Genomic DNA, 24,127 nt, shown 5'->3' on the forward strand with positions numbered 1-24,127 from the left:
TGGGGGCTCATACTATATATAGATAGGCTATGTGGGGGCTCATACTGTATATAGAGAGGCTATGTGGAGGCTCATACTGTATATAGCAGGCTATGTGGGGCTCATACAGTATATAGGGGGCTATGTCCTTATCAGCAGACACGGAGTTCGCTGTAATGCCTACTGGGCTGACAGAACAAAAGTTGTATAAAACATATTGTGATCTGAAGCCCCAAGTTACACCTTTTATCTGATATATATATGCCGTAGTATTAGTGTTTCCTATGTTGGTTTGTAACCAAAATACTGCCAATAGAGGGATGTAGAGGACATCGGATCACAGATATCAAGGTATCATGTTATTCAGCTTCCTATGACCTACGTGCCTATATTGTCGGCTTAGGAGGATTGATCATACTGACAGATTCCCTTTAAGGGTAAAAATACAGGGCCCTCTAAGGGGGCACATTTACTGTGTAGGAGCAGTAAGGGGTTATTATATCTGCACAATGAATGAGCACTATTACTGTAAATATGTGAGCATTACTACATACTATGAAGGCAAATTAAAGGGGTTTTCCACTACTTGCATACTGAAGACCAATCTTTAGAATAGGTCATCATTATAAGATGGATGAGTATGTTGTGTTTTGGGTTGTTATGTTATCACCTCTGAGGGCAGCTCGGTACACAGTTTAGTGGCCGCTGCTAGGGCTGCAGATCAGCTACTATTTAAGGGATAGAAAGATATCCATTTTTAAATGAATGAATGTGCAGCCTGGTAATGATGCGATTGAAATAAATCAGATCTTTGTGCATGATGTTATGTGACTATGTGTTGTCATTCACAATGAGCAATGTGTGATTTTTGTATTATTTATCACACTGGACTCTTATATGTGCAAATATCTGAACATTTTTGGCCATTAATGTCACAGCATTTCAAAATAGGTTGGTCATATAAAATATAATAGGAAAAACCAAGTCCTTCATAGTAACAGCATCTCCTAATGGCAGTAGCCATTTTCAGTAGGATAATGCACCCTTGTCACACTGCAAAACTCTTGCAGGAAAGGTTTGAGGAACATGACCAAAAGTAGAAAATTGCTTGGGCAAAAATCTGCAGAATTTTATATCAATTAATTTCCGACCATAAATTTGCTCCCATTTTCACCATTTACATTTCAAAAAGGTGAAACTGGCAGTAAAATCCTGCTGCATCAATTACCATTCTGCTGATTCCAAATCTGATGCAGAGCAGGTCAATTTTGATGCTGCAGATTTTTAAAGCAGTGTGTGGATAAGGGTCATAAATGCTTCTATTATAATAGGCAGAAGATTTTCTGTGTGTGTGAACATACTTAAAGGGGTATTCTGGTTAGAAGAAATTATCACCTGTTCACAGGATAGATGATAGCCCAATGCCCCACCAATCACCAGAACAAGGGCACTTTTATCCAGTTATAATGGAGCGGCACTGGGTAAGCTTGACCACCACTCCATTTATTCTCCATAAATCGGCCAGGGAAAGCCAGGTACAGCTTACCAGAAGTCCCATAAACAATTAATGAAAAAGAGGTCTAGCAAGCACATTGCTGCTCTATTTTAATGGGGGTAACAGTGTCCTGATCTGGCTATCGATCAGAGTCCCAGCAGTCTACAAGATATCACCTACCCAGCGGATAGGTGATAACGTCTTTCTACCAGACTACCCCCTTTAAAGGATTTACTGTTTATGTCTTATATAACAAACTGTGAGGAAAACAATGGCCTGGGAGGGGTATATTGATAATGTATTTACAAAATGGGGAGAACCCCAAAAGAGACCCCTCTCTAACAAGCCATAAAACTTAGCTTTTATTTCATATTTGATTAAAAAAACGTTCTGCCTTTAGTATTTTATAGTGGCATTCGTATTTCTACATACACTTAGCAGCACCCGGGTGCCTTCATTCAAACGGCAGAATAGTGCAAAGTCCCCCCAACATGTTTCACCGCATGTGGGGCGTCATCAGGGGATGGAACACTGGCAAAGCTAAGTGTATGTAGAAATATGAATGCCACTATAAAATACTAAAGGCAGATTAGGGACAACGTTTTTATATACCACTAGGCAGTTTTAATCAAATCTGAAATAAAAGCTAAGTTTTATGGCTTGTTACAGAGGGATCTCTTTTGGGGTTCTCCCCATTTTGTAAATACAGTTTATGTTTTAGAACCATAAACCAGAGGACACATTCAGAGCTCCTGACTTCCACCATATTATCCTGTTTTAGACACTTTCTGAGCCTTTTCTGAAATACTGACTTCTCTGAAAAGTCAGGTGACTTTGTTGAGTTGATGCTACGACTATGACTAAAAGTAAAACTGCACTAATATGGCACTAATACTAGTTGGGAGAAATTTTCTTTTAGTTGTGAAGTCATTATAACTTACTGAAGTCAAAAAGAATCTACCAAAATGTAAGATAACTAATAACTGGTGTAAACTTAAACTAGAAAGTCTTAAAGGAAATCTGTAAGTAGGGACAATGCTCCTAAGTGATCTATATGTGAATGCATGTCACAGGGATCAGAGTAAGATGATATCTTGGTATCTGTGATCTGATGTATTATTCCAGACAAATCCACCTTTTTCTTAATATGTAAATGAGCTCTTCAAGACTATGGGCGGGACATAGATCTCCCTGAGAATCTACCTCCAGAGCTTGTTTTAAATGAAAGGGGGCATTACCAGTGAGAAACATGTAATGGCGTAATGGCTGACACTTTTTGCTTTATCACACAGAGATCTGCAGTGAGATCAAAACTAACAGTTCAGCAGAGTTGTGTCATTACAAATACAGCAAGCACATTTGCAGTTGTCCTCTAACAGTGCTGTCAGCTCTGCTGTACTCCCCCCATACACACTCCCCACCACACTGGCTGCCTGTAAGATGGAAGCTGAAGCACTGAGAGGACACTAGCAGTGAAACTTAAAGGGAATCTGTCACCACTTTGGAGTTATCAGACCTCTACTATGGCCATACAGTGTTTATAGAAAAGTAAATCAATTCTATTTTATACAGGCTTGGCGTAATAAGCAATCCCGCCTATGTGCTTATTATTCCCCTAAATCCCCGCCTATATGCTTAATTATCATATCCCCCCCTCCCCTGCATGTCACAGGGCCCTGTGATGTGCACGGTGCTCCCTGACTTGCCGGGCATGCGCAAAGCACCGCTCCCTGACGCCTGCACAATAGAAACCTGCAGCGCAGAGCACAGGTAGACGGGGCCGGGATGAAGCAAAGTGCGCTCTATGTGAGCGGCGCTTTGCGCATGCCCGGGAAGTCAGGGAGCACAGTGCACGTCACAGGGCCTGTCACAGAGCCCTGTGACGTGCAGGGGAGGGGCGAATATGATAATTAAGCAGAGAGGCGGGGATTTAGGGGAATAATAAGCACATAGCCGGGAATTGCTTGGTGTCCCCCGGATGCCAAGCCTGTACAAAATAGAATTGATTAAAGTGCTTTTCTCTGCAATCAGACCTCTACTATGGGCCATACAGGTACAGTTAGGTCCATATATATTTGGACAGAGACAACATTTTTCGAATTTTGGTTCTAGACATTACCACAATGAATTTTAAACAAAACAATTCAGATGCAGTTGAAGTTCAGACTTTCAGCTTTCATTTGAGGGTATCCACATCCAAATTGGATGAATGGTTTAGGAGTTTCAGCTCCTTAACATGTGCCACCCTGTTTTTAAAGGGACCGAAAGTAATTGGACAATTGACTCCAAGGCTATTTCATGGACAGGTGTGGGCAATCCCTTCGTTATGTCATTCTCAATTAAGCAGATAAAAGGCCTGGAGTTGATTTGAGGTGTGGTGCCGAGAAATTGATACAATATTAGGAGTGGCAAAATCTACAGTTTGGTACATCCTGAGAAAGAAAGCACTGGTGAACTCATCAATGCAAAAAGACCTGGGCGCCCACGGAAGACAACAGAGGTGGGTGATCGCAGAATAATCTCCATGATGAAGAGAAACCCCTTCACAACAGCCAACCAAGTGAACAACACTCTCCAGGAGGTAGGCGTATCAATATCCAAATCTACCATAAAGAGAAGACTGCATGAAAGTAAATACAGAGGGTTCACTGCATGGTGCAAGCCACTCATAAGCATCAAGAATAAAAAGGCTAGACTGGACTTTGCTAAAAAACATCTAAAAAAGCCAGCACAGTTCTGGAAGAACATTCTTTGGACAGATGAAACCAAGATCAACCTCTACCAGAATGATGGAAAGAGAAAAGTATGGCAAAGGTGTGGTAGAGCTCATGATCCAAAGCAAACCACATCATCTGTAAAACACGGCGGAGGCAGTGTGATGGCTTGGGCATGCATGGCTGCCAGTGGTACTGGGTCACTAGTGTTTATTGATGATGTGACACAGGACAGAAGCAGCTGAATGAATTCTGATGTATTCAGAGCCATACTGTGTGCTCAGATCCAGCCAAATGCAGCCAAACTGATTGGTCGTCGTTTCATACTACAGATGGACAATGACCCAAAACATAAAGCCAAAGCAACCTAGGAGTTTATTAAAGCAAAGAAGTGGAATATTCTTGAATGGCCAAGTCAGTCACCTGATCTCAACCCAATTGAGCATGCATTTCACTTGTTAAAGACTAAACTTCAGACAGAAAGGCCCACAAACAAACAGCAACTGAAAACCACCGCAGTGAAGGCCTGGCAGAGCATCAAAAAGGAGGAAACACAGAATCTGGTGATGTCCATGAGTTCAAGACTTCAGGCAGTCATTGCCAACAAAGGGTTTTCAACCAAGTCCTAGAAATGAACATTTTATTTACAATTATTTAATCTGTCCAATTACTTTTGGTCCCTTTAAAAACAGGGTGGCACATATTAAGGAGCTGAAACTCCTAAACCCTTCATCCAATTTTAATGTGGATACCCTCAAATGAAAGCTGAAAGTCTGAACTTCAACTGCATCTGAATTGTTTTGTTTAAAATTCATTGTGGTAATGTCGAGAACCAAAATTAGAAAAATGTTGTCTCTGTCCAAATATATATAGACCTAACTGTAAGTATAGATTTACTTTTCTATACCCTGTATGGTCATAGTAGAGGTCTGATAACTCCCAGGGGGTGACAGATTCCCTTTAACTTCTCCTGTACTGTGTTAGCTCTTCTATACTCTGTTAGCTAAGATCTCACTGCAGAGCTGTGTGTCAGTCATTACTTGTCTCACACTGGTAATGTCACCATTCATTTAAAATAACTTATGGAGGGAGATTCTCAGGGAGATCTATTGTCCAGCCCATAGATCTTAAAAGTTCATTTATACATAAAAAAATGTGGATTTCTCTGGAATAAGAAATTGGATTGCAGATTGCAGATATCAAGGTATCGTTTTATTCAGCTTCCTATGAGCTACAAGCCCATATAGATTTCTTAGGAAAATCGATCCTACTGACAGATTCCCTTTAAAATATGCCAGATTTATCAAACATCATAAACCACTATGATAAATCTGGTGCATTTTTAAGAATGTCTAGTTGGTTTATATGCCGTAGGACCATTATGAATCAGTTCCTCATAATGTATGAACAGATGTATACTGTATTTCCATACAGGGATGAACATGTGTCATGAAATGCTAATAAAATATATTTGACAAAGTTAAAGAGGTTGTCCAGTGACTTACTGATCAGTGAGTGTCCCACCGTTGGGACCTGCTCTGAATGGAAGAACAGGGAATTTTTATCCTTGACGGGGAATATTTATCGTTACAAAATGAGGAGGCAGGTCAGATTTCCAACTACTGTTCCATACATTCTCTATTAACTCTTACAACTCTTAGTAAAAGTAAAATTGTATGGCAAGTTATATTGGTAAAATTAAGTTTTGATGCTGTAACCACTGCTAAAAGAAAATACAGCACTAATACGGCACCAAAAGTAGTTTGTAGGAATTCTTTTTTAGTTGTGCACCATTATGTAAATAACTTGCTGATGCCAAGGAGCGTGCATTATCTCGCAGGACCAAGCCCTGCTCCAGAGGGTGATCTCATCATCCATAAATGCTGCAGCTACTGGCTCACATTCACAGCATACTGATATAACGTTACGTGCAGCTTTCAGCTTCTGCTGAGAAGGTGTGGTGTTTGTTCCCCATGATCTTTGCTGCATTGCTGTATGACAGTGGATACCAACCTAATTATTGGACATGCTCATAATCTGAAAGGAGAGTATGGCACAATCATACAGCTTTTATTCTCTCACAGCTTCCACCTAGGATCATGAGAAGGGTTCTAGCCGCTAAACATCTAAGAGTCACTTTCCACAAAAGTGAGCATGCTCAGTTGGTCTTTTCCATGTGCTCTAGTTGCTGAAGGCTCCTATAACTTTAAAGAGGTTGTCCACTACTTTTACATTGATGGCCTATCCTTAGGAAAGGTCATCAATGTCTGATGGGCCGGGGTCCGACACCCAGCACACCCACCGATCAGCTGATATCGGTGTCAGTAGCCGCCGGCTGGAAATACTCACTTGTGGAGCTGGCCGTCTACTTATAGTGGCCGGAGGTTGGAACTACACATCCGCCTCCTATTCAAATCCATAGGAGGCGGATGTGCAGTACCCTGCGGCGGCCACTATCAGAAGACTGAGCAGCTCCGCAAGTAAGAACTTCTAGCTGGTGGCTGCCTCCGCCGACACTGATAACAGCTGATCGGCGGGGGCGAAGGGTGTCGAACATTGATGTTCTATCCTAAGGATAGGTCATCAATACTAAAGTAATGGACAACCGCTTTAATAAAATATATGGAATAATAATCTGTATAAAACAGAGAGAATTTCATCACTTTCTTCCTTGCCTATTTCTATTTCCTAAGTAGAAGGATTAGTGAATGTCTACATCATGTGGATTTATACTCATTCTATTAAAGAGCTTTGCAGCCACTTGACTCTGGATTCATTTTTCTGCCTTAGACCTTGCTAACAGCTGTTTCAGAGCCTCTGGGGAAGATTACATAGTACTTGTTGAGAATATGACAGCTATGGGGTCCTTTGGGCCCTGCTTGCCATGCGACTGATCCCTCACAGCGTTGCTGTTACCATTGTAAATCAAAGCCACCATACAGATGGTAACTTGCTCTTGTCTTAAAAGGGAATCTGTCAGTAGGATTAACCCTTCCTCTATATGGGCAAGTAGGTTATAGGAAACTGAATAAAATGATACCTTGATATCTGCTATCTGATGTTTTATTCCAGAAAAATCCACATTTCATAAGCTGTTAAGATATACAGTATGGGCCAGACAGATTTCCCTTAGAATCTGCCTCCAGAGCTCATTTTAAATGAATGGGGGTGATACCAGTGTAAGACCTGTAGAGCAGGAGAGCAGACAATACTTGTCACACTGGTAATGCCTACTTTCAATTAAAATGAGCTCTGGAGGCAGATTCTCAGGAAGATCTATGTCCGGCCCATAGATCTTAAGGGTAAGTGCACACGTTGAGTATTGGTGCAGAAATTTCTGCACCATTTCTGCATCTCTTGGCGGGAATACGCAGCCTCAAACACTTGCATATTTTTGCTTGCGTTTTTTCAGTGCATTCAATGGTTGAAAAATGCAGGCAAAACACACAGAGAATTGACAGGCTGCAGATTATTCCTGCACCAAATCAGCAAGTCACAAATACTCAACGTGTGCATGACACTTCACGTTTCTCATTCACTTTGCTGGCATCAGGTTTTGCTTCAGGTTTTGTAACAAATCCGTGCAGAAAAAAACGAGACATTAGGGCAACAAATCTGCAACGTGTGCACAGGCCCTAATAGCTCATTTACATATTAAGAAAAACATGTATTTTTGTAAGACATCAGGATACATATATCAAGGTATGATTATATTCAGCTTCCTATGACCTACATGCCCATATAGACGGCTAATGAGGGTTGATCCTACTGACAGATTCCCTTTAATATTTTATTATATTACAAATTGCAACTGGAACAGAAAGAGAAACAAGACACTGTTGCTAGTGCTGACATCTTGTGGTTATTGTTCAGACTGCAGAACATATAACAGTGGTTTTTAAGGACTTCAAAGCTGATCTGTCATTCATACAGGGCCGGCGTCAGCACCCGGCGCACCCGGGCAAGTGCCGGGGCCCTGAACAGGCGGGGGGTCCCACTTGCAGTGGGCGGAGGAGAGCGGTGCCAGCGCCCGGCCTTCTCCCCCGCTTGCTCAGGGCCCCGGCAGCCGGATACTTACCTCTCCCCATGCCTCCGCAGATCCGCTGTCTTCCTGCTGTGTGCTCCCTGTGACGTCTCAGGTCAGAGGGTGCAGTGACGTCTTTCCATCGCGCCCTCCCCTGAGCCGTCACAGCGCACAGCGGGAAGACGCCGGCGATGCTGGAGTCCGAACCTTAGCAGTGGCGGAGTGAGGAGGAGTGAGATGAGTATTTTATTTAAATTTTTTTTTTTATGTATGGAGGCATTGGGGGGGGGGGGTGACATCCTGCATGGGGCATTATAAAGAGGGGGGGTGATATCCTGCATGGGGCATTATAAAGAGAGGGGGTGACATCCTGCATGGCGCATTATAAACAGGAGGGGGTGACATCCTGCATGGGGCATTATAAAGAGGGGGGGGTGACATCCTGCATGGGGCTTTATAAAGAGGGGGGTACATCCTGCATGGGGCATTATAAAGAGGGCGGGTGACATCCTGCATGGGGCATTATAAAGAGGGGGGGTGACATCCTGAATGGGGCATTATAAAGAGAGGGGGGTGATATCCTGCATGGGCCGTTATAAAGAGAGGGGGTGACATCCTGCATGGGGCATTATAAAGAGGGGGGTGATATCCTGCATGGGACATTATAAAGAGAGGGGGTGACATCCTGCATGGGGCATTATAAAGAGGGGGGTGACATCCTGCATGGGGCATTATATAAAGAGGGGGGGTGACATCCTGCATGGGGCATTATATAATGAGGGGGGGGGGTGACATCCTGCATGGGGCATTATAGAGAGGGGGGTGACATCCTGAATGGGGCATTATAAAGAGAGGGGGTGACATCCTGCATGGGGCATTATAAAGAGGGGGGGTGACATCCTGCATGGGGCATTATAAAGAGAGGGGGGTGACATCCTGCATGGGGCATTATAAAAATGGGGGGGTGACATCCTGAATGGGGCATTATAAAGAGAGGGGGGTGATATCCTGCATGGGCCATTATAAAGAGAGGGGGTGACATCCTGCATGGGGCATTATAAAGGGGGGGGTGACATCCTGCATGGGGCATTATAAAGAGAGGGGGTGACATCCTGCATGGGGCATTATATAAAGAGGGGAGGGGGGTGACATCCTGCATGAGGCATTATAAAGAGAGGGGGGTGACATCCTGAATGGGGCATTATAAAGAAAGGGGGTGACATCCTGCATGGGACATTATAAAGAGAGGGGGGTGATATCCTGCATGGGGCATTATAAAGAGAGGGGGTGATATCCTGCAGGGGGCATTATAAAAAGAGGGGGTGACATCCTGCATGGGGCATTATAAAGAGGGGGGGTGACATCCTGCATGGGGCATTATAAAGAGGGGGTGGTGACATCCTGCATGGGGCATTATAGAGAGAGGGGGTGACATCCTGCATGGGGCATTATAAAGAGGGGGGGTGACATCCTGCATGGGGCATTTTAAAGAGAGGGGGTGACATCCTGCATGGGGCATTATATGGGGGGGGGACATCCTGCATGGGGCATTATATGGGGGGGAGGGGACATCCTGCACAGGGCATTATGTGGGGGGGAACAGCCTGCATGGAGCATTATATGGGGGCCAGTATGATGTATGGAGCGTTATAAGGGGACTAGTATCCTGTATGGAGCATTATATGGGGGCCAGTATCCTGTACAGAGCGTTTTATGGGGGCCAGTATTCTGTATGGAGCGTTATATGGGGGCCAGTATTCTGTATAGAGCGTTATATGGGGGCCAGTATTCCGTATGGAGCGCTATATGGGGGCCAGTATCCTGTACGGAGCGTTATATGGGGGCCAGTCTCCTGTATGGAGCATTTTATGGCGCCCAGTATACTGTGTGGAGCGATTCGCCGGTTTCTGAGCTATTGCAGAATTTACAATAGATATCGCTCATGTAATGTAAGAAGAGAAATCTTTGGCCTTGTACTATATCTATATTTCTCTGTGGTATCTGTGCATCATGAATGGTGGTATGTGTTAAAAGGGCCCACTGAGACTCTTTTGCCCAGGCCCAGAAAAACCTGGAGCCGGCCCTGCATTCATACATCAAAAAAAAAAAAAAAAAATTTGCATAATCATTTACCGTTCCCCAATATTAGGCCACAGTTTGAGGACCAAAGTCATTTTTCATTTTACTCATCACCATTTTAGTACTCTTTGTTGTATTCTTTGGACAAGGGTTACATTTTTTTAATGCCATTTAATATAAGAAGAAAACATTTTTTCCAGGACTGGAAAATGGTGCAAGAAAGCACTGAGCATCTGCAATATTTTTCTTGATGCGTTATATTTCCTTTAATGCGAACCTGTCATTAGACTTTGCTGTAGATGTAAGGCAGGGGTTGGGAACCTCCAGCCTGCAGGCAGATTCCCAGGGACTGGAGTGCTTTGCCTGCCGGCCCATTAATCCCTCCATATGCTGCGAGCATGCACACGCAGTGTTCATTACTGAACGATGCACGCGCATGCAATGAAGGATTATGTCCTGACACAGTGCCAGCGTCAGGACGTTCTCTGTGGGTGGTGTTAGCATGCGATATACTCCTGACTCTCTGATGATGAAGCCAGTAGCCGTAGTGTCTCCTTTGTGCTGTACAGTGTTGCACCAGTTCTACTGTCACTATGTCATGTATCCACCAGTTCCACTGTCTCCTATGTGATGTATATACACCAGTTCCAGTGTCTCGTATGTGATTTATATACAGCAGTCTCAGTGTCTCCTATGTGATGTACACTGCTCAAAAAAATAAAGGGAACACTCAAATAATACATCCTAGATCTGAATGAATGAAATATTCTCATTGAATACTTTGTTCTGTACAAAGTTGAATGTGCTGACAACAAAATCACACAAAAATCATCAATGAAAATCAAATTTATTAACCAATGGAGGCCTGGATTTGGAGCCACCCCCAAAATTAAAGTGGAAAAACACACTACAGGCTGATCCAACTTTGATGTAATGTCCTTAAAACAAGTCAAAATGAGGCTCAGTATTGTGTGTGGCCTCCACGTGTCTGTATGACCTCCCTACAACGCCTGGGCATGCTCCTGATGAGGTTGCGGATGGTCTCCTGTGGGATCTCCTCCCAGACCTGGACTAAAGCATCTGCCAACTCCTGGACAGTCTGTGGTGCAACATGACGTTAGTGGATGGAGCGAGACATGATGTCCCACATGTGCTCAATCGGATTCAGGTCTGGGGAACGGGCGGGCCAGTCCATAGCTTCAATGCCTTCATCTTGCAGGAACTGCTGACACACTCCAGCCACATGAGGTCTGGCATTGTCCTGCATTAGGAGGAACCCAGGGCCAACCGCACCAGTATATGGTCTCACAAGGGGTCTGAGGATCTCACCTCAGTACCTAATGGCAGTCAGGCTACCTCTGGTGAGCACATGGAGGGCTGTGCGGCCCTCCAAAGAAATGCCACCCCACGCCATTACTGACCCACTGCCAAATTGGTCATGCTGAAGGATGTTGCAGGCAGCAGAGCGCTCTCCACGGCGTCTCCAGACTCTGTCACGTCTGTCACATGTGCTCAGTGTGAACCTGCTTTCATCTGTGAAGAGCACAGGGCGCCAGTGGCGACTTTGCCAATCCTGGTGTTCTGTGGCAAATGACAAGCGTCCTGCACGGTGTTGGGCTGTGAGCACAATCCCCATCTGTGGACGTCGGGCCTTCATACCACCCTCATGGAGTCGGTTTCTAACGGTTTGTGCAGACACATGCACATTTGTGGCCTGCTGGAGGTCATTTTGCAGGTCTCTGGCAGTGCTCCTCCTGTTCCTCCTTGCACAAAGGCGGAGGTAGCGGTCCTGCTGCTGGGTTGTTGCCCTCCTACGGCCCCCTCCACGTTTCCTGGTGTACTGGCCTGTCTCCTGGTAGCGCCTCCAGCCTCTGGACACTACACTGACAGACACAGCAAACCTTCTTGCCACAGCTCACATTGATGTGCCATCCTGGATGAGCTGCACTACCTGAGCAATTTCTGTGGGTTGTAGAGTCCGTCTCATGCTACCACGAGTGTGAAAGCACAACCAACATTCAAAAGTGACCAAAACATCAGCCAGAAAGCATTGGTACTGAGATGTGGTCTCCACCTGCAGAACCACTCGTTTATTGAGGGTTTCTTGATAATTGCCAATAATTTCCATCTATTGTCTATTCCATTTGCACAACAGCATGAGAAATTGATTGTCAATCAGTGTTGCTTCCTAAGTGGACAGTTTGATTTCACAGAAGTTTGATTTACTTGGAGTTATATTCTGTTGTTTAATTGTTCCCTTTATTTTTTTGAGCAGTGTATATACAGCAGTCCCAGTGTCTCCTATGTGACATATATGCACCAAACCCAGTGTCTCCTATGTGATGTATATGCACCATTCTCAGTGTCTCTTATGTGATTTATATACACCAGTCTCGGTGTCTCCTATGTGATGTATATGCACAAGTCCCAGTGTCTCCTATGTGACATATATCTACCAGTCCCGATATCTCCTATGAGATGTATATGATGTATATGCACCAGTCCCAGTGTCTCTTATGCAATTTATAAACAACAATCTTGGTGTCTTCTATGTGATGTATATGCACCAGTCAGTGTCTCCTATGTGATTTATATAAAGCAGTCTCAGTGTCTCATATCTGATGTATATACAGCAGTCCCAGGGTCTCCTATGTGATGTATATACTGCAGACCTCCCACTGCTCTATAAATGTTACATGAGCAGTGATGAATTTCCCACTGTGAGAAGACCTGCAGCGTAATATACAGCTGTGTTCAGAACAACTTACTGCTGCTATCAGTTCATTACAAAGCTTATCACAAAGAGTCAACTGCGTTCCATACCAATGCAAACCCGGAAAAGCAATTGTGAGTAGTAACAATCAATACCACCATCACTCACCTAAAGCCAATTTGGTCCAAAAATATATTGAGTGAATCGACTACTAGGAGCAACAAGAAAATATCCTGGACTCTTAGGACCTGATTCATTATCACATTTGTGACCTTTTTGTCTTTGTATTTTAAAAAAACAAAGGCGCAAATATACTCTAGTCTTCCCCCAATGGAATGATTTTAAGAATGCCAGATATTTTAGCACATTTTTTGCGCACTTTAGTGAAATGTGCTACTTTTTAGAACTAAAAAGTCGTAACACAGAACAAAAACAAGAATAAAAAGAATTTTTGATTTTGCGCAAAATGCATGAATCACGTGTGCCATTTTGAAGAATTTGGCGAAGAAAAACATCAATGAATGACACAAGGTAAAAAAATAGAAATGACTTTGGATCCAAATCATTATTTGCATCTTTTTAAAGTGTTGAATATATTCTCTTATTGCTCCTGTTAGACACACAGCAGAACATTTTTCATCCTATTTTGGCTAGTAAGAGACCAGACCTGTCTCTAGGCCATGCTGCCCTTGCACAGATGATGACGGATTGTGAACATGCATTTGGTTCTAGCTGTAGTATCAGGGACTGTCATTGTAAAATGTCACATATAATCCAGGAAACCACAGACACTTACAAAAAAATCCATTATCACTCATGGTATTAAAAAAATAGGAAAGCTATAACCAAGTGTTTCTTCTAACCACACAGGAAGGAGGAACCCATGGTGCCGCATGTAGTCCAGAAACATCTAAGAAAAAGCCTGACTAGCTACTGAGCAAAATATACATTTAAGGCCTCATTCACACGACTATGTTGTTCGTACGTGTTGTATCCATTTTCTTCACAGATACAACATGTACCCATTATAATCTATGGTGCTATTCACATATCCTTGTTTTTTGACGGACCATGTGTCCATGCAAAACACACAGAGATATGTCCGCTTTTTTTCTAGCAGTATGAATGAAAAGTTCCAATACAAGTCTATGGTCTGTGAACCACACGTACAGCACACGGATGGCATACACATTTAACATTGCAAAGGACAGGAGAAGCTTTGTAACTTATTTATTTCTTTATCCATCTGTGGAAAGCATTGATGACACTGATGGTAAAAACGGGCACAAAGAAAATGCACTGACCCAAAACAATGATGACACACGGTACCATTTTTTCACATATGTGTTTAAACTTGGAGATGTGAATGAGGCCTAAAAGAAATCTGTCAGCAGGTTTTTGCTATGTAATCTGATAGCAGCATAATTCCAGTGATGTATCACTTAGTTTTCTGGGTGCAGCAGTTGTAATAGACACAGTTTTCTCTGCTGTAGATATAGCAGAGCTCAGTTGTTGAGTTTTGTATAGCCCCACCAACACCACAGCTATCTGTGTACATTGTATAGTGCTAATCAGTGCTGGGGACATGATTGCACTAGGAGGCAGGCGGCCAGTTGTCCTGTAGTGATAATCTCCTGCCGATAAAACACTGATTGCATTGAAATAGAAAAACACAGTCCAGGAAGTGACATATTGCTGGAATCAGGCTCTCTGCTCCCACTTTATGGTGCTCTCAGATTACACAGCACAAACCTGCTGAAAGATTCTCTATAAGACAATGATGGGTAAACTAGTAAACCAAGTGAATGTTATTTTAGACACTGCTTACAATAAACATTACCAAGGTAGAAAAAAGGGACATATTAAAATAAACCCTTTTTCTGATGCAATGATTCTTTAGGAAAAAAGTGCAAAGCTTCATAAACGAGCATAATTATGGTATAGTAATGTCCTACCTGAAAGTGCAGAATAATGGTCCATATCAAGCCCAAAGTCAATTTGGGATTCCCATCTGTTATGTCGTCATTTCTTATGTTCACTAATTTCACCTGCAATGAAGTGTAACAGGCAAAGAAAGGGATGTAATACATTGAGCTTCTAACTATATACAAGGAACAAACAATTGTCACAGACAATAGACATCATAGTTACAAAGGTTTACCCTATCACTAGCCTAACTAGAGGTCAGGAATTATTTATCATATATCATGTACCTACATACAAGTATAAGGTCAGTGTTACTCTGTAGGATATAGTCACTAGACTTCTTTAATATGTGATTCAGAGCTTCACATTTCATGCATAAAGGTGACTTCTACATTCTGGGCTATCTGAAGACGTCACTAGAGGGAATCTAAGAGCTTACCGCATGTAGTGGTGTACTCCCCAAAGAGGCAGACTACAACACTGCTATCGGATCCATCAGTGGTGCAATTTGGACGCACTGGTTCATGCAATGGTTTTTGTTATTCTTAATAGAATGTGCACATTGTAGATTTAGACTGAAGGAAGCAAAACTATGAAGGTAAACATATGGAAACAAGGAGTAAAGAAACATGTGTGATACAAACCAGAAAGAGTTAAACCTTAGATTCCTCAAAGTACCCCACTTTTACCCAGGTGACAGGTTATACTCCCTTGGCATTCTCTAAAGCAGTGGTCGGCAAACTTTTTTGCACCAGGGACCGGCTTTAAGCAAGACCAGTTTTCAATGGCCCGGTGGGGGTGGGGGCGGGGCTTTGGTCATATGTGGGTGGGGTTATGGAGGGGTGGAGCTTAGTGCATATTTATCATATAATTATGACATTTATAATGAGAATGTGATTCAACTTACCATAGGTTCAGAATGAGTGGGAGCACCAGGCTTGTTTCCCTGGATCAGTGGGAGCACTGGGCTTGTTTTCCTGCAACAAGACGGTCCCATCTAGGTCCCATCTGATGATGATGACCACTACTGCTGCTACTGGACACAGCCACTGCTGCTATGAATTTTCACTGTTATTTGCTTTTTTCACTTTAACCAGAAAATCTGCTGCTGGGCCGCACGACACCAGAACACAGCTACAGGAGTCATAAGGGTGGGACACCTGACGTCATATCTAGCTGCTCATTAGCATCCAGATCCCCTCCCCCTCCAACTCGCAGCTAGCAGGAGGGGAAGGAGCGCTGGACACACATGACCTGCTTGTCCCTGCTCCTGCCTGAGCACATTCTGCGAGTAGGGCCGCATGGCTAATTATCTATTCACTGCCAGTCCCTCCTCCTCTTTTCTTATAGGCTACTGATCACATGCTGGCTTTCTCCCTGCTGATCCTCTACAACTGTCAGCGGCGCCGCGGACCGGCTGAAAAACCCCAACGGCCCCGTCCTGGTCCGCGGACCGGCGGTTGGGGACCTCTGCTCTAAAGTACTTTCACCAGTAGCCACCTGTGTTGCCTTTCCAGCAATCTTGAAGGGGTTCTCAGAGGTGCGGAGCACTTGTTGGCTGCTTTACCTTCACTATGCGGTCCAACTCATTATAAACCATCTTAGCTTATGTCAGGTGATTGTGGAAGCCATGTCATCTGATGCAGCACTCCATTCCTCTCCTTCTTGGGTGTGTTTTGGGTCATTGTCCTGTGCAAACCAAACAGGGTGCATGTTGTTGCAGAATAATGTGGCAGCCATGCTTGGTAAGGGTGCCTTGACTTTGGAACAAATCACTAAAGGTGTCACCAGCAAATCACTCCCTCACCATCATACCTACCCTGCCTACATGATTCACAGTGGGCACCACACATGTAGAAACCATCCTCTCACCTATTCTGCATCTCACAAAGACATAGCACTTGGTACCAACAATCTAATATTTTCACTTAGCAGATCACAGTACAGATTTCCACTGATCTAACGTCCCGTCCTTTTGTTGCTTGGCCCAAACAAGTCTCTTCATGCTTGCAGTATTCAGTAGTGGCTTCTTTGCAGCAATTCGACAATAAAGGCCTGCTTCTCACAGTCCCTTCTGGACACTAGATGTTGAAATGTGTCTGCTGCTTGATGTCTTTGCTTCATCTATCTTTTATCTGAGATGCTGTCCATTTGAAGTTTCTGAGGCTGGTAATTCTACTGAATTTATCCCCTGCAGAAGAAGTAATTCTTGGTCTTTCTTTTCTTGGGCGGTCCTCAAGTGACAGTTTCACTATTTTGATTTTTTTTTTCAGACTGCATTTTAGGATACTTTCAAGGTTCTATCAATTTGCAGGATAGACTGACCTTCATGTCCTAAAGTAAAGATAGACTGTCAATTCTCTTTGCTTAGTTGAGTGGTTCTTGCCATATTCTAGACTAGGGCTTAGTAATTTATGAAAGTTTGTACTAACACTGCCTCTGCAAAACACACTGGATAGTCCCAAACACTTTCTGAAGGCTTAACATTTGACACTTAACACTTGGATGAAAGAATGCCAAGGGTGTGTAAAACTGTCAGCAGAGTAAAAGGGGAATACTCTTAGGAATCAAAGGCTTAACACATATTCTGGTTTGCTTCACACGATTCTTTACTCCTTGTTTCCATTTTTGCTTCTTCATGGTTTTGCAGCCTTGAGTCTGAATCTACAATGTGCACGTTTCAATAAGAACAAGGAAAACCATTACATGAACAAGTGTGACCAAACTTGTATATCTCTATGTCCATACATATTATATATATATACATACATACATACATACATACATACAGTGGGTGCAATAATTGAACACATCACCAATTTTCTAAGTAAATATATTTCTAAAGTTGCTATTTTTACCAGATGACCCATCAAATCCACACAGGCAAAGACCATAGATGTCCATAAATTATGTGTAATAATGAGAAATGACCCAGGGAAAAAGTATTGAACACACTTACTGAAATTTATTTAACACTTCGCACAAAATCTTTGTTGGCGATGACAGCTTCAAGATGTCTCCTGTATGGAGAAACTAGTCACATGCATTGCTCAGGTGTGATTTTAGCCCATTTTTCACACAAACACTCTTCAAATTCTGAAGGTTCTGTGGGCTCCTTCTATGATCTGAGCTTTAGTTCCTTTTCTATCGGATTCAGTTCAGGTGATTGGCTGGGACATTGTAGCAGCTTTATTTTCTTTCTCTGAAACCAATTGACAGTTTCCTTGGCTGTGTGTTTGGGATCATTATCTTGCTGAAATGTCTTCCCTCGTTTCATCGTCATCATACTGGTAGATGGCAGCAGATTTTTATCAATGTTTCTGTACATTTGTCCATTCCCCTTCCTTCAATCATATGAAGTTTGCCGATGCCATATGCTGAAAAATAGCACCACACCAGGATGTTCCCACCTACAAACTTCATTGTTGGCATGGTGTTGCAGTGCCTTTTGGGGTGTATTATGGCATCCAAAGAGTTAAATTTTGGTCTCATCTGACCAGACTACATTCTCCCAGTATTTCACAGGCTTGTCTGAATGTTGTTAAGCAAACTTTAAACATGCTTGAACATGCTTTTTGTCAGAAAAGGAGTTTTGCGTGGTGAGCGTGCATACAGGCAATGGAGGTTGAGTGCATTACTTATAGTTTTCTTTGAAACAATTGTACCTGCTGATTCCAGGTCTTTCTGTAGCTCTCCACAGCTGGTCCTTCGCTCTTGGACAACTATTCTGATAATTCTTTTCACTCCTCTGTCTGAAACCTTGCGGGGAGCAAGGGGTCGGGGCCGGTTTATGGTGAAATTATGTTCTTTCCACTTTTGGATTATGGCCCCAACAGTGCTCACTGGAACCTTCAGTAGTTTAGAAATTCTTCTGCCATCATTATCTTTTGCAACAATAATCTTGCAAAAGTCTTGAGCCAGCTCACTTTTTTTTACCCATCATGAGATGTTTCTTGTGTGGCACTTTGGTAATGAGACATCTTTTTTATAGTTCATCAGTTGAACCAGCTGATATTATTTTTCACTAAGTGGCAGGATTGCTTACTAATTACTGATAGATTTCAGCTGGTGTAAAGACTTTCCATGGCTTTTTGCACCTCTCTTTATGATCAATACTTTTTTCCTGTGTCATTTCTCATTATTACACATAACTTAATTTATGGACATCTTTGATCTGATTTCTTCGCCTGTATGGATTGGATGGATTGTTACTGACATCTGGTAAGAAATTCATGTCAATAGCACCTTTAGAAACATACTTACAGTGGGGAAAATAAGTATTTGATACACTGCCGATTTTGCAAGTTTTCACCCCTACAAAGAAAGGAGAGTTCTATAATTTTTATCGTAGGTACACTTCAACTGTGAGAGATAGAATCTAAATTTAAAAACAAAACAAAAAAAAACAGAAAATCACATTGTTGAATTTTTAAATTACATGTTTTTGCATTAAATAAGTATTTCATCACCTACCAACCAGCAAGAATTCTGCCTCTAACAGACCTGTTATTTTTTTCTTAAAGAAGCCCTCCTATTATGCACTCATTGCCTGTATTAACTGCATCTGTTTTAACTTGTTACCTGTATAAAAGACACCTGTTCACACACTCAATCAATAACACTCCAACCTCTCCACCATGGATAAGACCAAAAAGATGTCTAAGGACACCAGGGACAAAATTGTAGACCTGCACAAGACTGGGATAGGCAACAAGACAATAGGCAAGCAGCTTGGCGAGAAGGCAACAAATGTTGGCACAATTATTAAAAAATGGAAGAAATACAAGACGACTGTCAATCTTCCTCGGTCTGGAGCTCCATGCAAGTTCTCACCTCTTGGGGTAAGGATGATTCTGAGAAAGGTCAGGAATTAGCCCAGAACTACACGTGAGGACCTAGTCAATGACCTGAAGAGAGTTAGGACCACAGTCTCAAACATTACGTTAGTAAAACACTACACCGCCATGGATTAAAATCCTGCAGGGCATGCAAGGTCCCTCTGCTCACGCCATGACATGTCCAGGCCCATTTGAATTTCACCAATAACCATCTAGATGATCCAGAGGAGGCATGCGAGAAGGTCATGTCGTCAGATGAAGTCAAAATAGAACTTTTTGGTATCAACTCCATTTTCCGTGTTTGGAGGAAGAAGAAGGATGAGTACAACCCAAGAACACCATCCCAACCGTGAAGCATAGTGGGGAAAACATCACACGTTGGGGGTGCTTTTCTGCAAAGGGGACAGGAAGACTGCACCATATTGAAGGGAGGATGGATGGGTCATGTTTCGCGAGATTTTGGCCAACAATCTCCTTCCTTCAGTAAGAGCATCGAAGAATGGTTGTGGCTGGGTCTTCCAGAATGACAATGACTCGAAACATATAGCCAGGGCAACTAAGGAGCAGCTCCGTAAGAAGCATTTCAAGGTCCTTGAGTGGCCTAGCCAGTCTCCAGACCTGAACCCAATAGAAAATCTTTGGAGGGAACTGAAACTCAATTTTGCACAACGACAGCCCCGGAACCTGAAAGATCTGGAGAAGATCTGTATGGAGGAGTGGGCTAAAATCCCTGCTGCAGTGTGTGCAAACTTGGTCAAGAACTACAGGAAACATCTAACCTCTGAAATTGAAAAGAAAGGTTTCTGTACCAAATATTAAGTTTTGTTTTTCTATTGTATCAAATACTTATTTCATGCAATAAAATGCAAATTAATTATGTACAAATCATACAATGTGATTTTCTATATTTTTTTAGATTCTGTCTCTCACAGGTGAATGGTACCTATGCTAAAAATTACAGATCTCTCCATTTTTTGTAGGGGGAAAACTTGAAAAATCGGCAGTATATCAGATACTTATTTTCCCCACTGTATATATATATATATATATATATATATATATATATATATATAAAAAACAAAGAATGAAATGCATTACCTGACGCTTTTTCAAATAATCAAGTGCAATTTGTACATTCTGTAGTCTGTGAAAGCGCATTCGACCTTTTTCTCTGGGCTGAAAATGGAAAACAGAAAAGAAGATTGTAACAAAGATTGTAACTACATCTTACAGCCATCATTGTATTTTTTTGTTTGTTTGATTGCTTTGAAACTGTTAAGAATAATTCCTACAAGTCACAATATTAAATAAAGATAAACTATATAAAATACTTTACCTAAAACAATTCAACCATGTGGATCAGTAGTATCAGGACACCTCGGAATACATCACAAGTTCATTATACAGTTTACTTTAATATTGTGATTCTATAGGAACCAATTCTAAAGTCTAAAAACTCTTTAGGACAACAATGGAAATAATAAAAATCAAGACATTTTGTACTCTATAAGTCATTTGATATTTAATCAGGAAAAGAACATTATCAGTGACCACCAGATCTCCTGGTGAGGACTTTACAAACCCCCCAGATCTCAACTTTCAGACCCCTCCGGGTAAATTATGCTTTTTTAGAAGACACGTTTCTAGTGGTGTTATCATGATGTACACAAGGCACCTGCATTTTTGGCATTAACATTATATTTAGATCTGTGAATATAATACATTGCAGCCATTAACGAGAACAAAGACAAAAAAGCCAAAGCACATGTATCATATGTGCATTCATTAACATCAAGGAAAACCAGTAAGCTGTTAACTGATAGTTTTTTAAACAGTCCACAGGCTAACTACACTATATTAAAGAGTCCATAGGCTAACTACCCTACATTAAACAGTCCACAGGCTAACTACACTATATCAAAGAGTCCATAGGCTAACTACCCTACATTAAAGAGTCCACAGGCTAACTACACTATATTAAAGAGTCCACAGGCTAACTACCCTACATTAAAGAGTCCACAGGCTAACTACCCTACATTAAAGAGTCCACAGGCTAACTACCCTACATTAAAGAGTCCACAGGCTAACTACCCTACATTAAAGAGTTCACGGGCTAACTACACTACATTAAAGAGTCCACAGGCTAACTACCCTACATTAAAGAGTCCACAGGCTAACTACCCTACATTAAAGAGTCCACAGGCTAACTACCCTACATTAAAGAGTTCACGGGCTAACAACACTACATGAAAGAGTCCACAGGCTAACTACCCTACATGAAAGAGTCCACAGGCTAACTACACTACATTAAAGAGTCCACAGGCTAACTACACTACATTAAAGAGTCCACAGGCTAACTACACTACATTAAAGAATCCACAGGCTAACTACACTACATTAAAGAATCCACAGGCTAACTACACTAAAGAGTCCACAGGCTAACTACACTAAAGAGTCCACAGGCTAACTACACTACATTAAAGAGTCCACAGGCTAACTACACTACATTAAAGAGTCCACAGGCTAACTACACTACATTAAAGAATCCACAGGCTAACTACACTACATTAAAGAGTCCACAGGCTAACTACCCTACATTAAAGAGTCCACAGGCTAACTACCCTACATTAAAGAGTTCACGGGCTAACTACACTACATTAAAGAGTCCACAGGCTAACTACCCTACATTAAAGAGTCCACAGGCTAACTACACTACATTAAAGAATCCACAGGCTAACTACACTACATTAAAGAATCCACAGGCTAACTACACTACATTAAAGAGTCCACAGGCTAACTACACTAAAGAGTCCACAGGCTAACTACCCTACATTAAAGAGTCCACAGGCTAACTACACTACATTAAAGAGTCCACAGGCTAACTACACTACATTAAAGAATCCACAGGCTAACTACACTACATTAAAGAGTCCACAGGCTAACTACACTAAAGAGTCCACAGGCTAACTACACTACATTAAAGAGTCCACAGGCTAACTACACTACATTAAAGAGTCCACAGGCTAACTACACTACATTAAAGAGTCCACAGGCTAACTACACTACATTAAAGAGTCCACGGGCTAACTACACTACATTAAAGAATCCACGGGCTAACTACACTACATTAAAGAGTCCACAGGCTAACTACACTACATTAAAGAGTCCACAGGCTAACTACACTACATTAAAGAGTCCACAGGCTAACTACACTACATTAAAGAGTTCACAGGCTAACTACACTACATTAAAGAGTCCACGGGCTAACTACACTACATTAAAGAATCCACAGGCTAACTACACTACATTAAAGAGTTCACAGGCTAACTACACTACATTAAAGAGTCCACAGGCTAACTACCCTACATTAAAGAATCCACAGGCTAACTACACTACATTAAAGAGTCCACGGGCTAACTACACTACATTAAAGAATCCACGGGCTAACTACACTACATTAAAGAGTCCACAGGCTAACTACACTACATTAAAGAGTTCACAGGCTAACTACACTACATTAAAGAGTCCACAGGCTAACTACACTACATTAAAGAATCCACAGGCTAACTACACTACATTAAAGAATCCACAGGCTAACTACCCTACATTAAAGAGTCCACAGGCTAACTACCCTACATTAAAGAGTCCACAGGCTAACTACCCTACATTAAAGAGTCCACAGGCTAACTACACTACATTAAAGAATCCACAGGCTAACTACACTACATTAAAGAGTCCACGGGCTAACTACACTACATTAAAGAATCCACAGGCTAACTACACTACATTAAAGAGTCCACAGGCTAACTACACTACATTAAAGAGTCCACAGGCTAACTACACTACATTAAAGAGTCCACAGGCTAACTACACTACATTAAAGAATCCACAGGCTAACTACCCTACATTAAAGAGTCCACAGGCTAACTACCCTACATTAAAGAGTCCACAGGCTAACTACCCTACATTAAAGAGTCCACAGGCTAACTACACTACATTAAAGAGTCCACAGGCTAACTACACTACATTAAAGAATCCACAGGCTAACTACACTACATTAAAGAATCCACAGGCTAACTACACTACATTAAAGAGTCCACAGGCTAACTACACTAAAGAGTCCACAGGCTAACTACACTACATTAAAGAGTCCACAGGCTAACTACACTACATTAAAGAGTCCACAGGCTAACTACACTACATTAAAGAGTCCACAGGCTAACTACACTACATTAAAGAGTCCACGGGCTAACTACACTACATTAAAGAATCCACGGGCTAACTACACTACATTAAAGAGTCCACAGGCTAACTACACTACATTAAAGAGTCCACAGGCTAACTACACTACATTAAAGA

The 24,127-nt window shown here is 42.1% G+C and overlaps 1 protein-coding gene across 25 annotated transcripts in view; it reads right to left on the reverse strand.

The window, feature by feature from the left end:
• Positions 1–24,127, reverse strand: part of DST (dystonin) — a 744,334-nt gene that overhangs the window by 378,891 nt on the left and 341,316 nt on the right. For all 25 annotated transcript variants that reach the window (XM_073675444.1, XM_073675441.1, XM_073675455.1 and 22 more), the window contains 2 exons: positions 20,867–20,944; positions 14,960–15,052 (listed from right to left, as the gene is read on the reverse strand). In XM_073675444.1, coding sequence (XP_073531545.1) covers positions 14,960–15,052; positions 20,867–20,944 — 171 coding nt within the window. The remainder of the gene's footprint in view (positions 1–14,959; positions 15,053–20,866; positions 20,945–24,127) is intronic.

The sequence above is a fragment of the Phyllobates terribilis genome, unplaced genomic scaffold (assembly GCF_046119375.1).
Source record: "Phyllobates terribilis strain yellow unplaced genomic scaffold, ASM4611937v1 Scaffold_3__8_contigs__length_932513732, whole genome shotgun sequence".
NCBI classification, from domain to species: Eukaryota; Metazoa; Chordata; class Amphibia; order Anura; family Dendrobatidae; genus Phyllobates; species Phyllobates terribilis.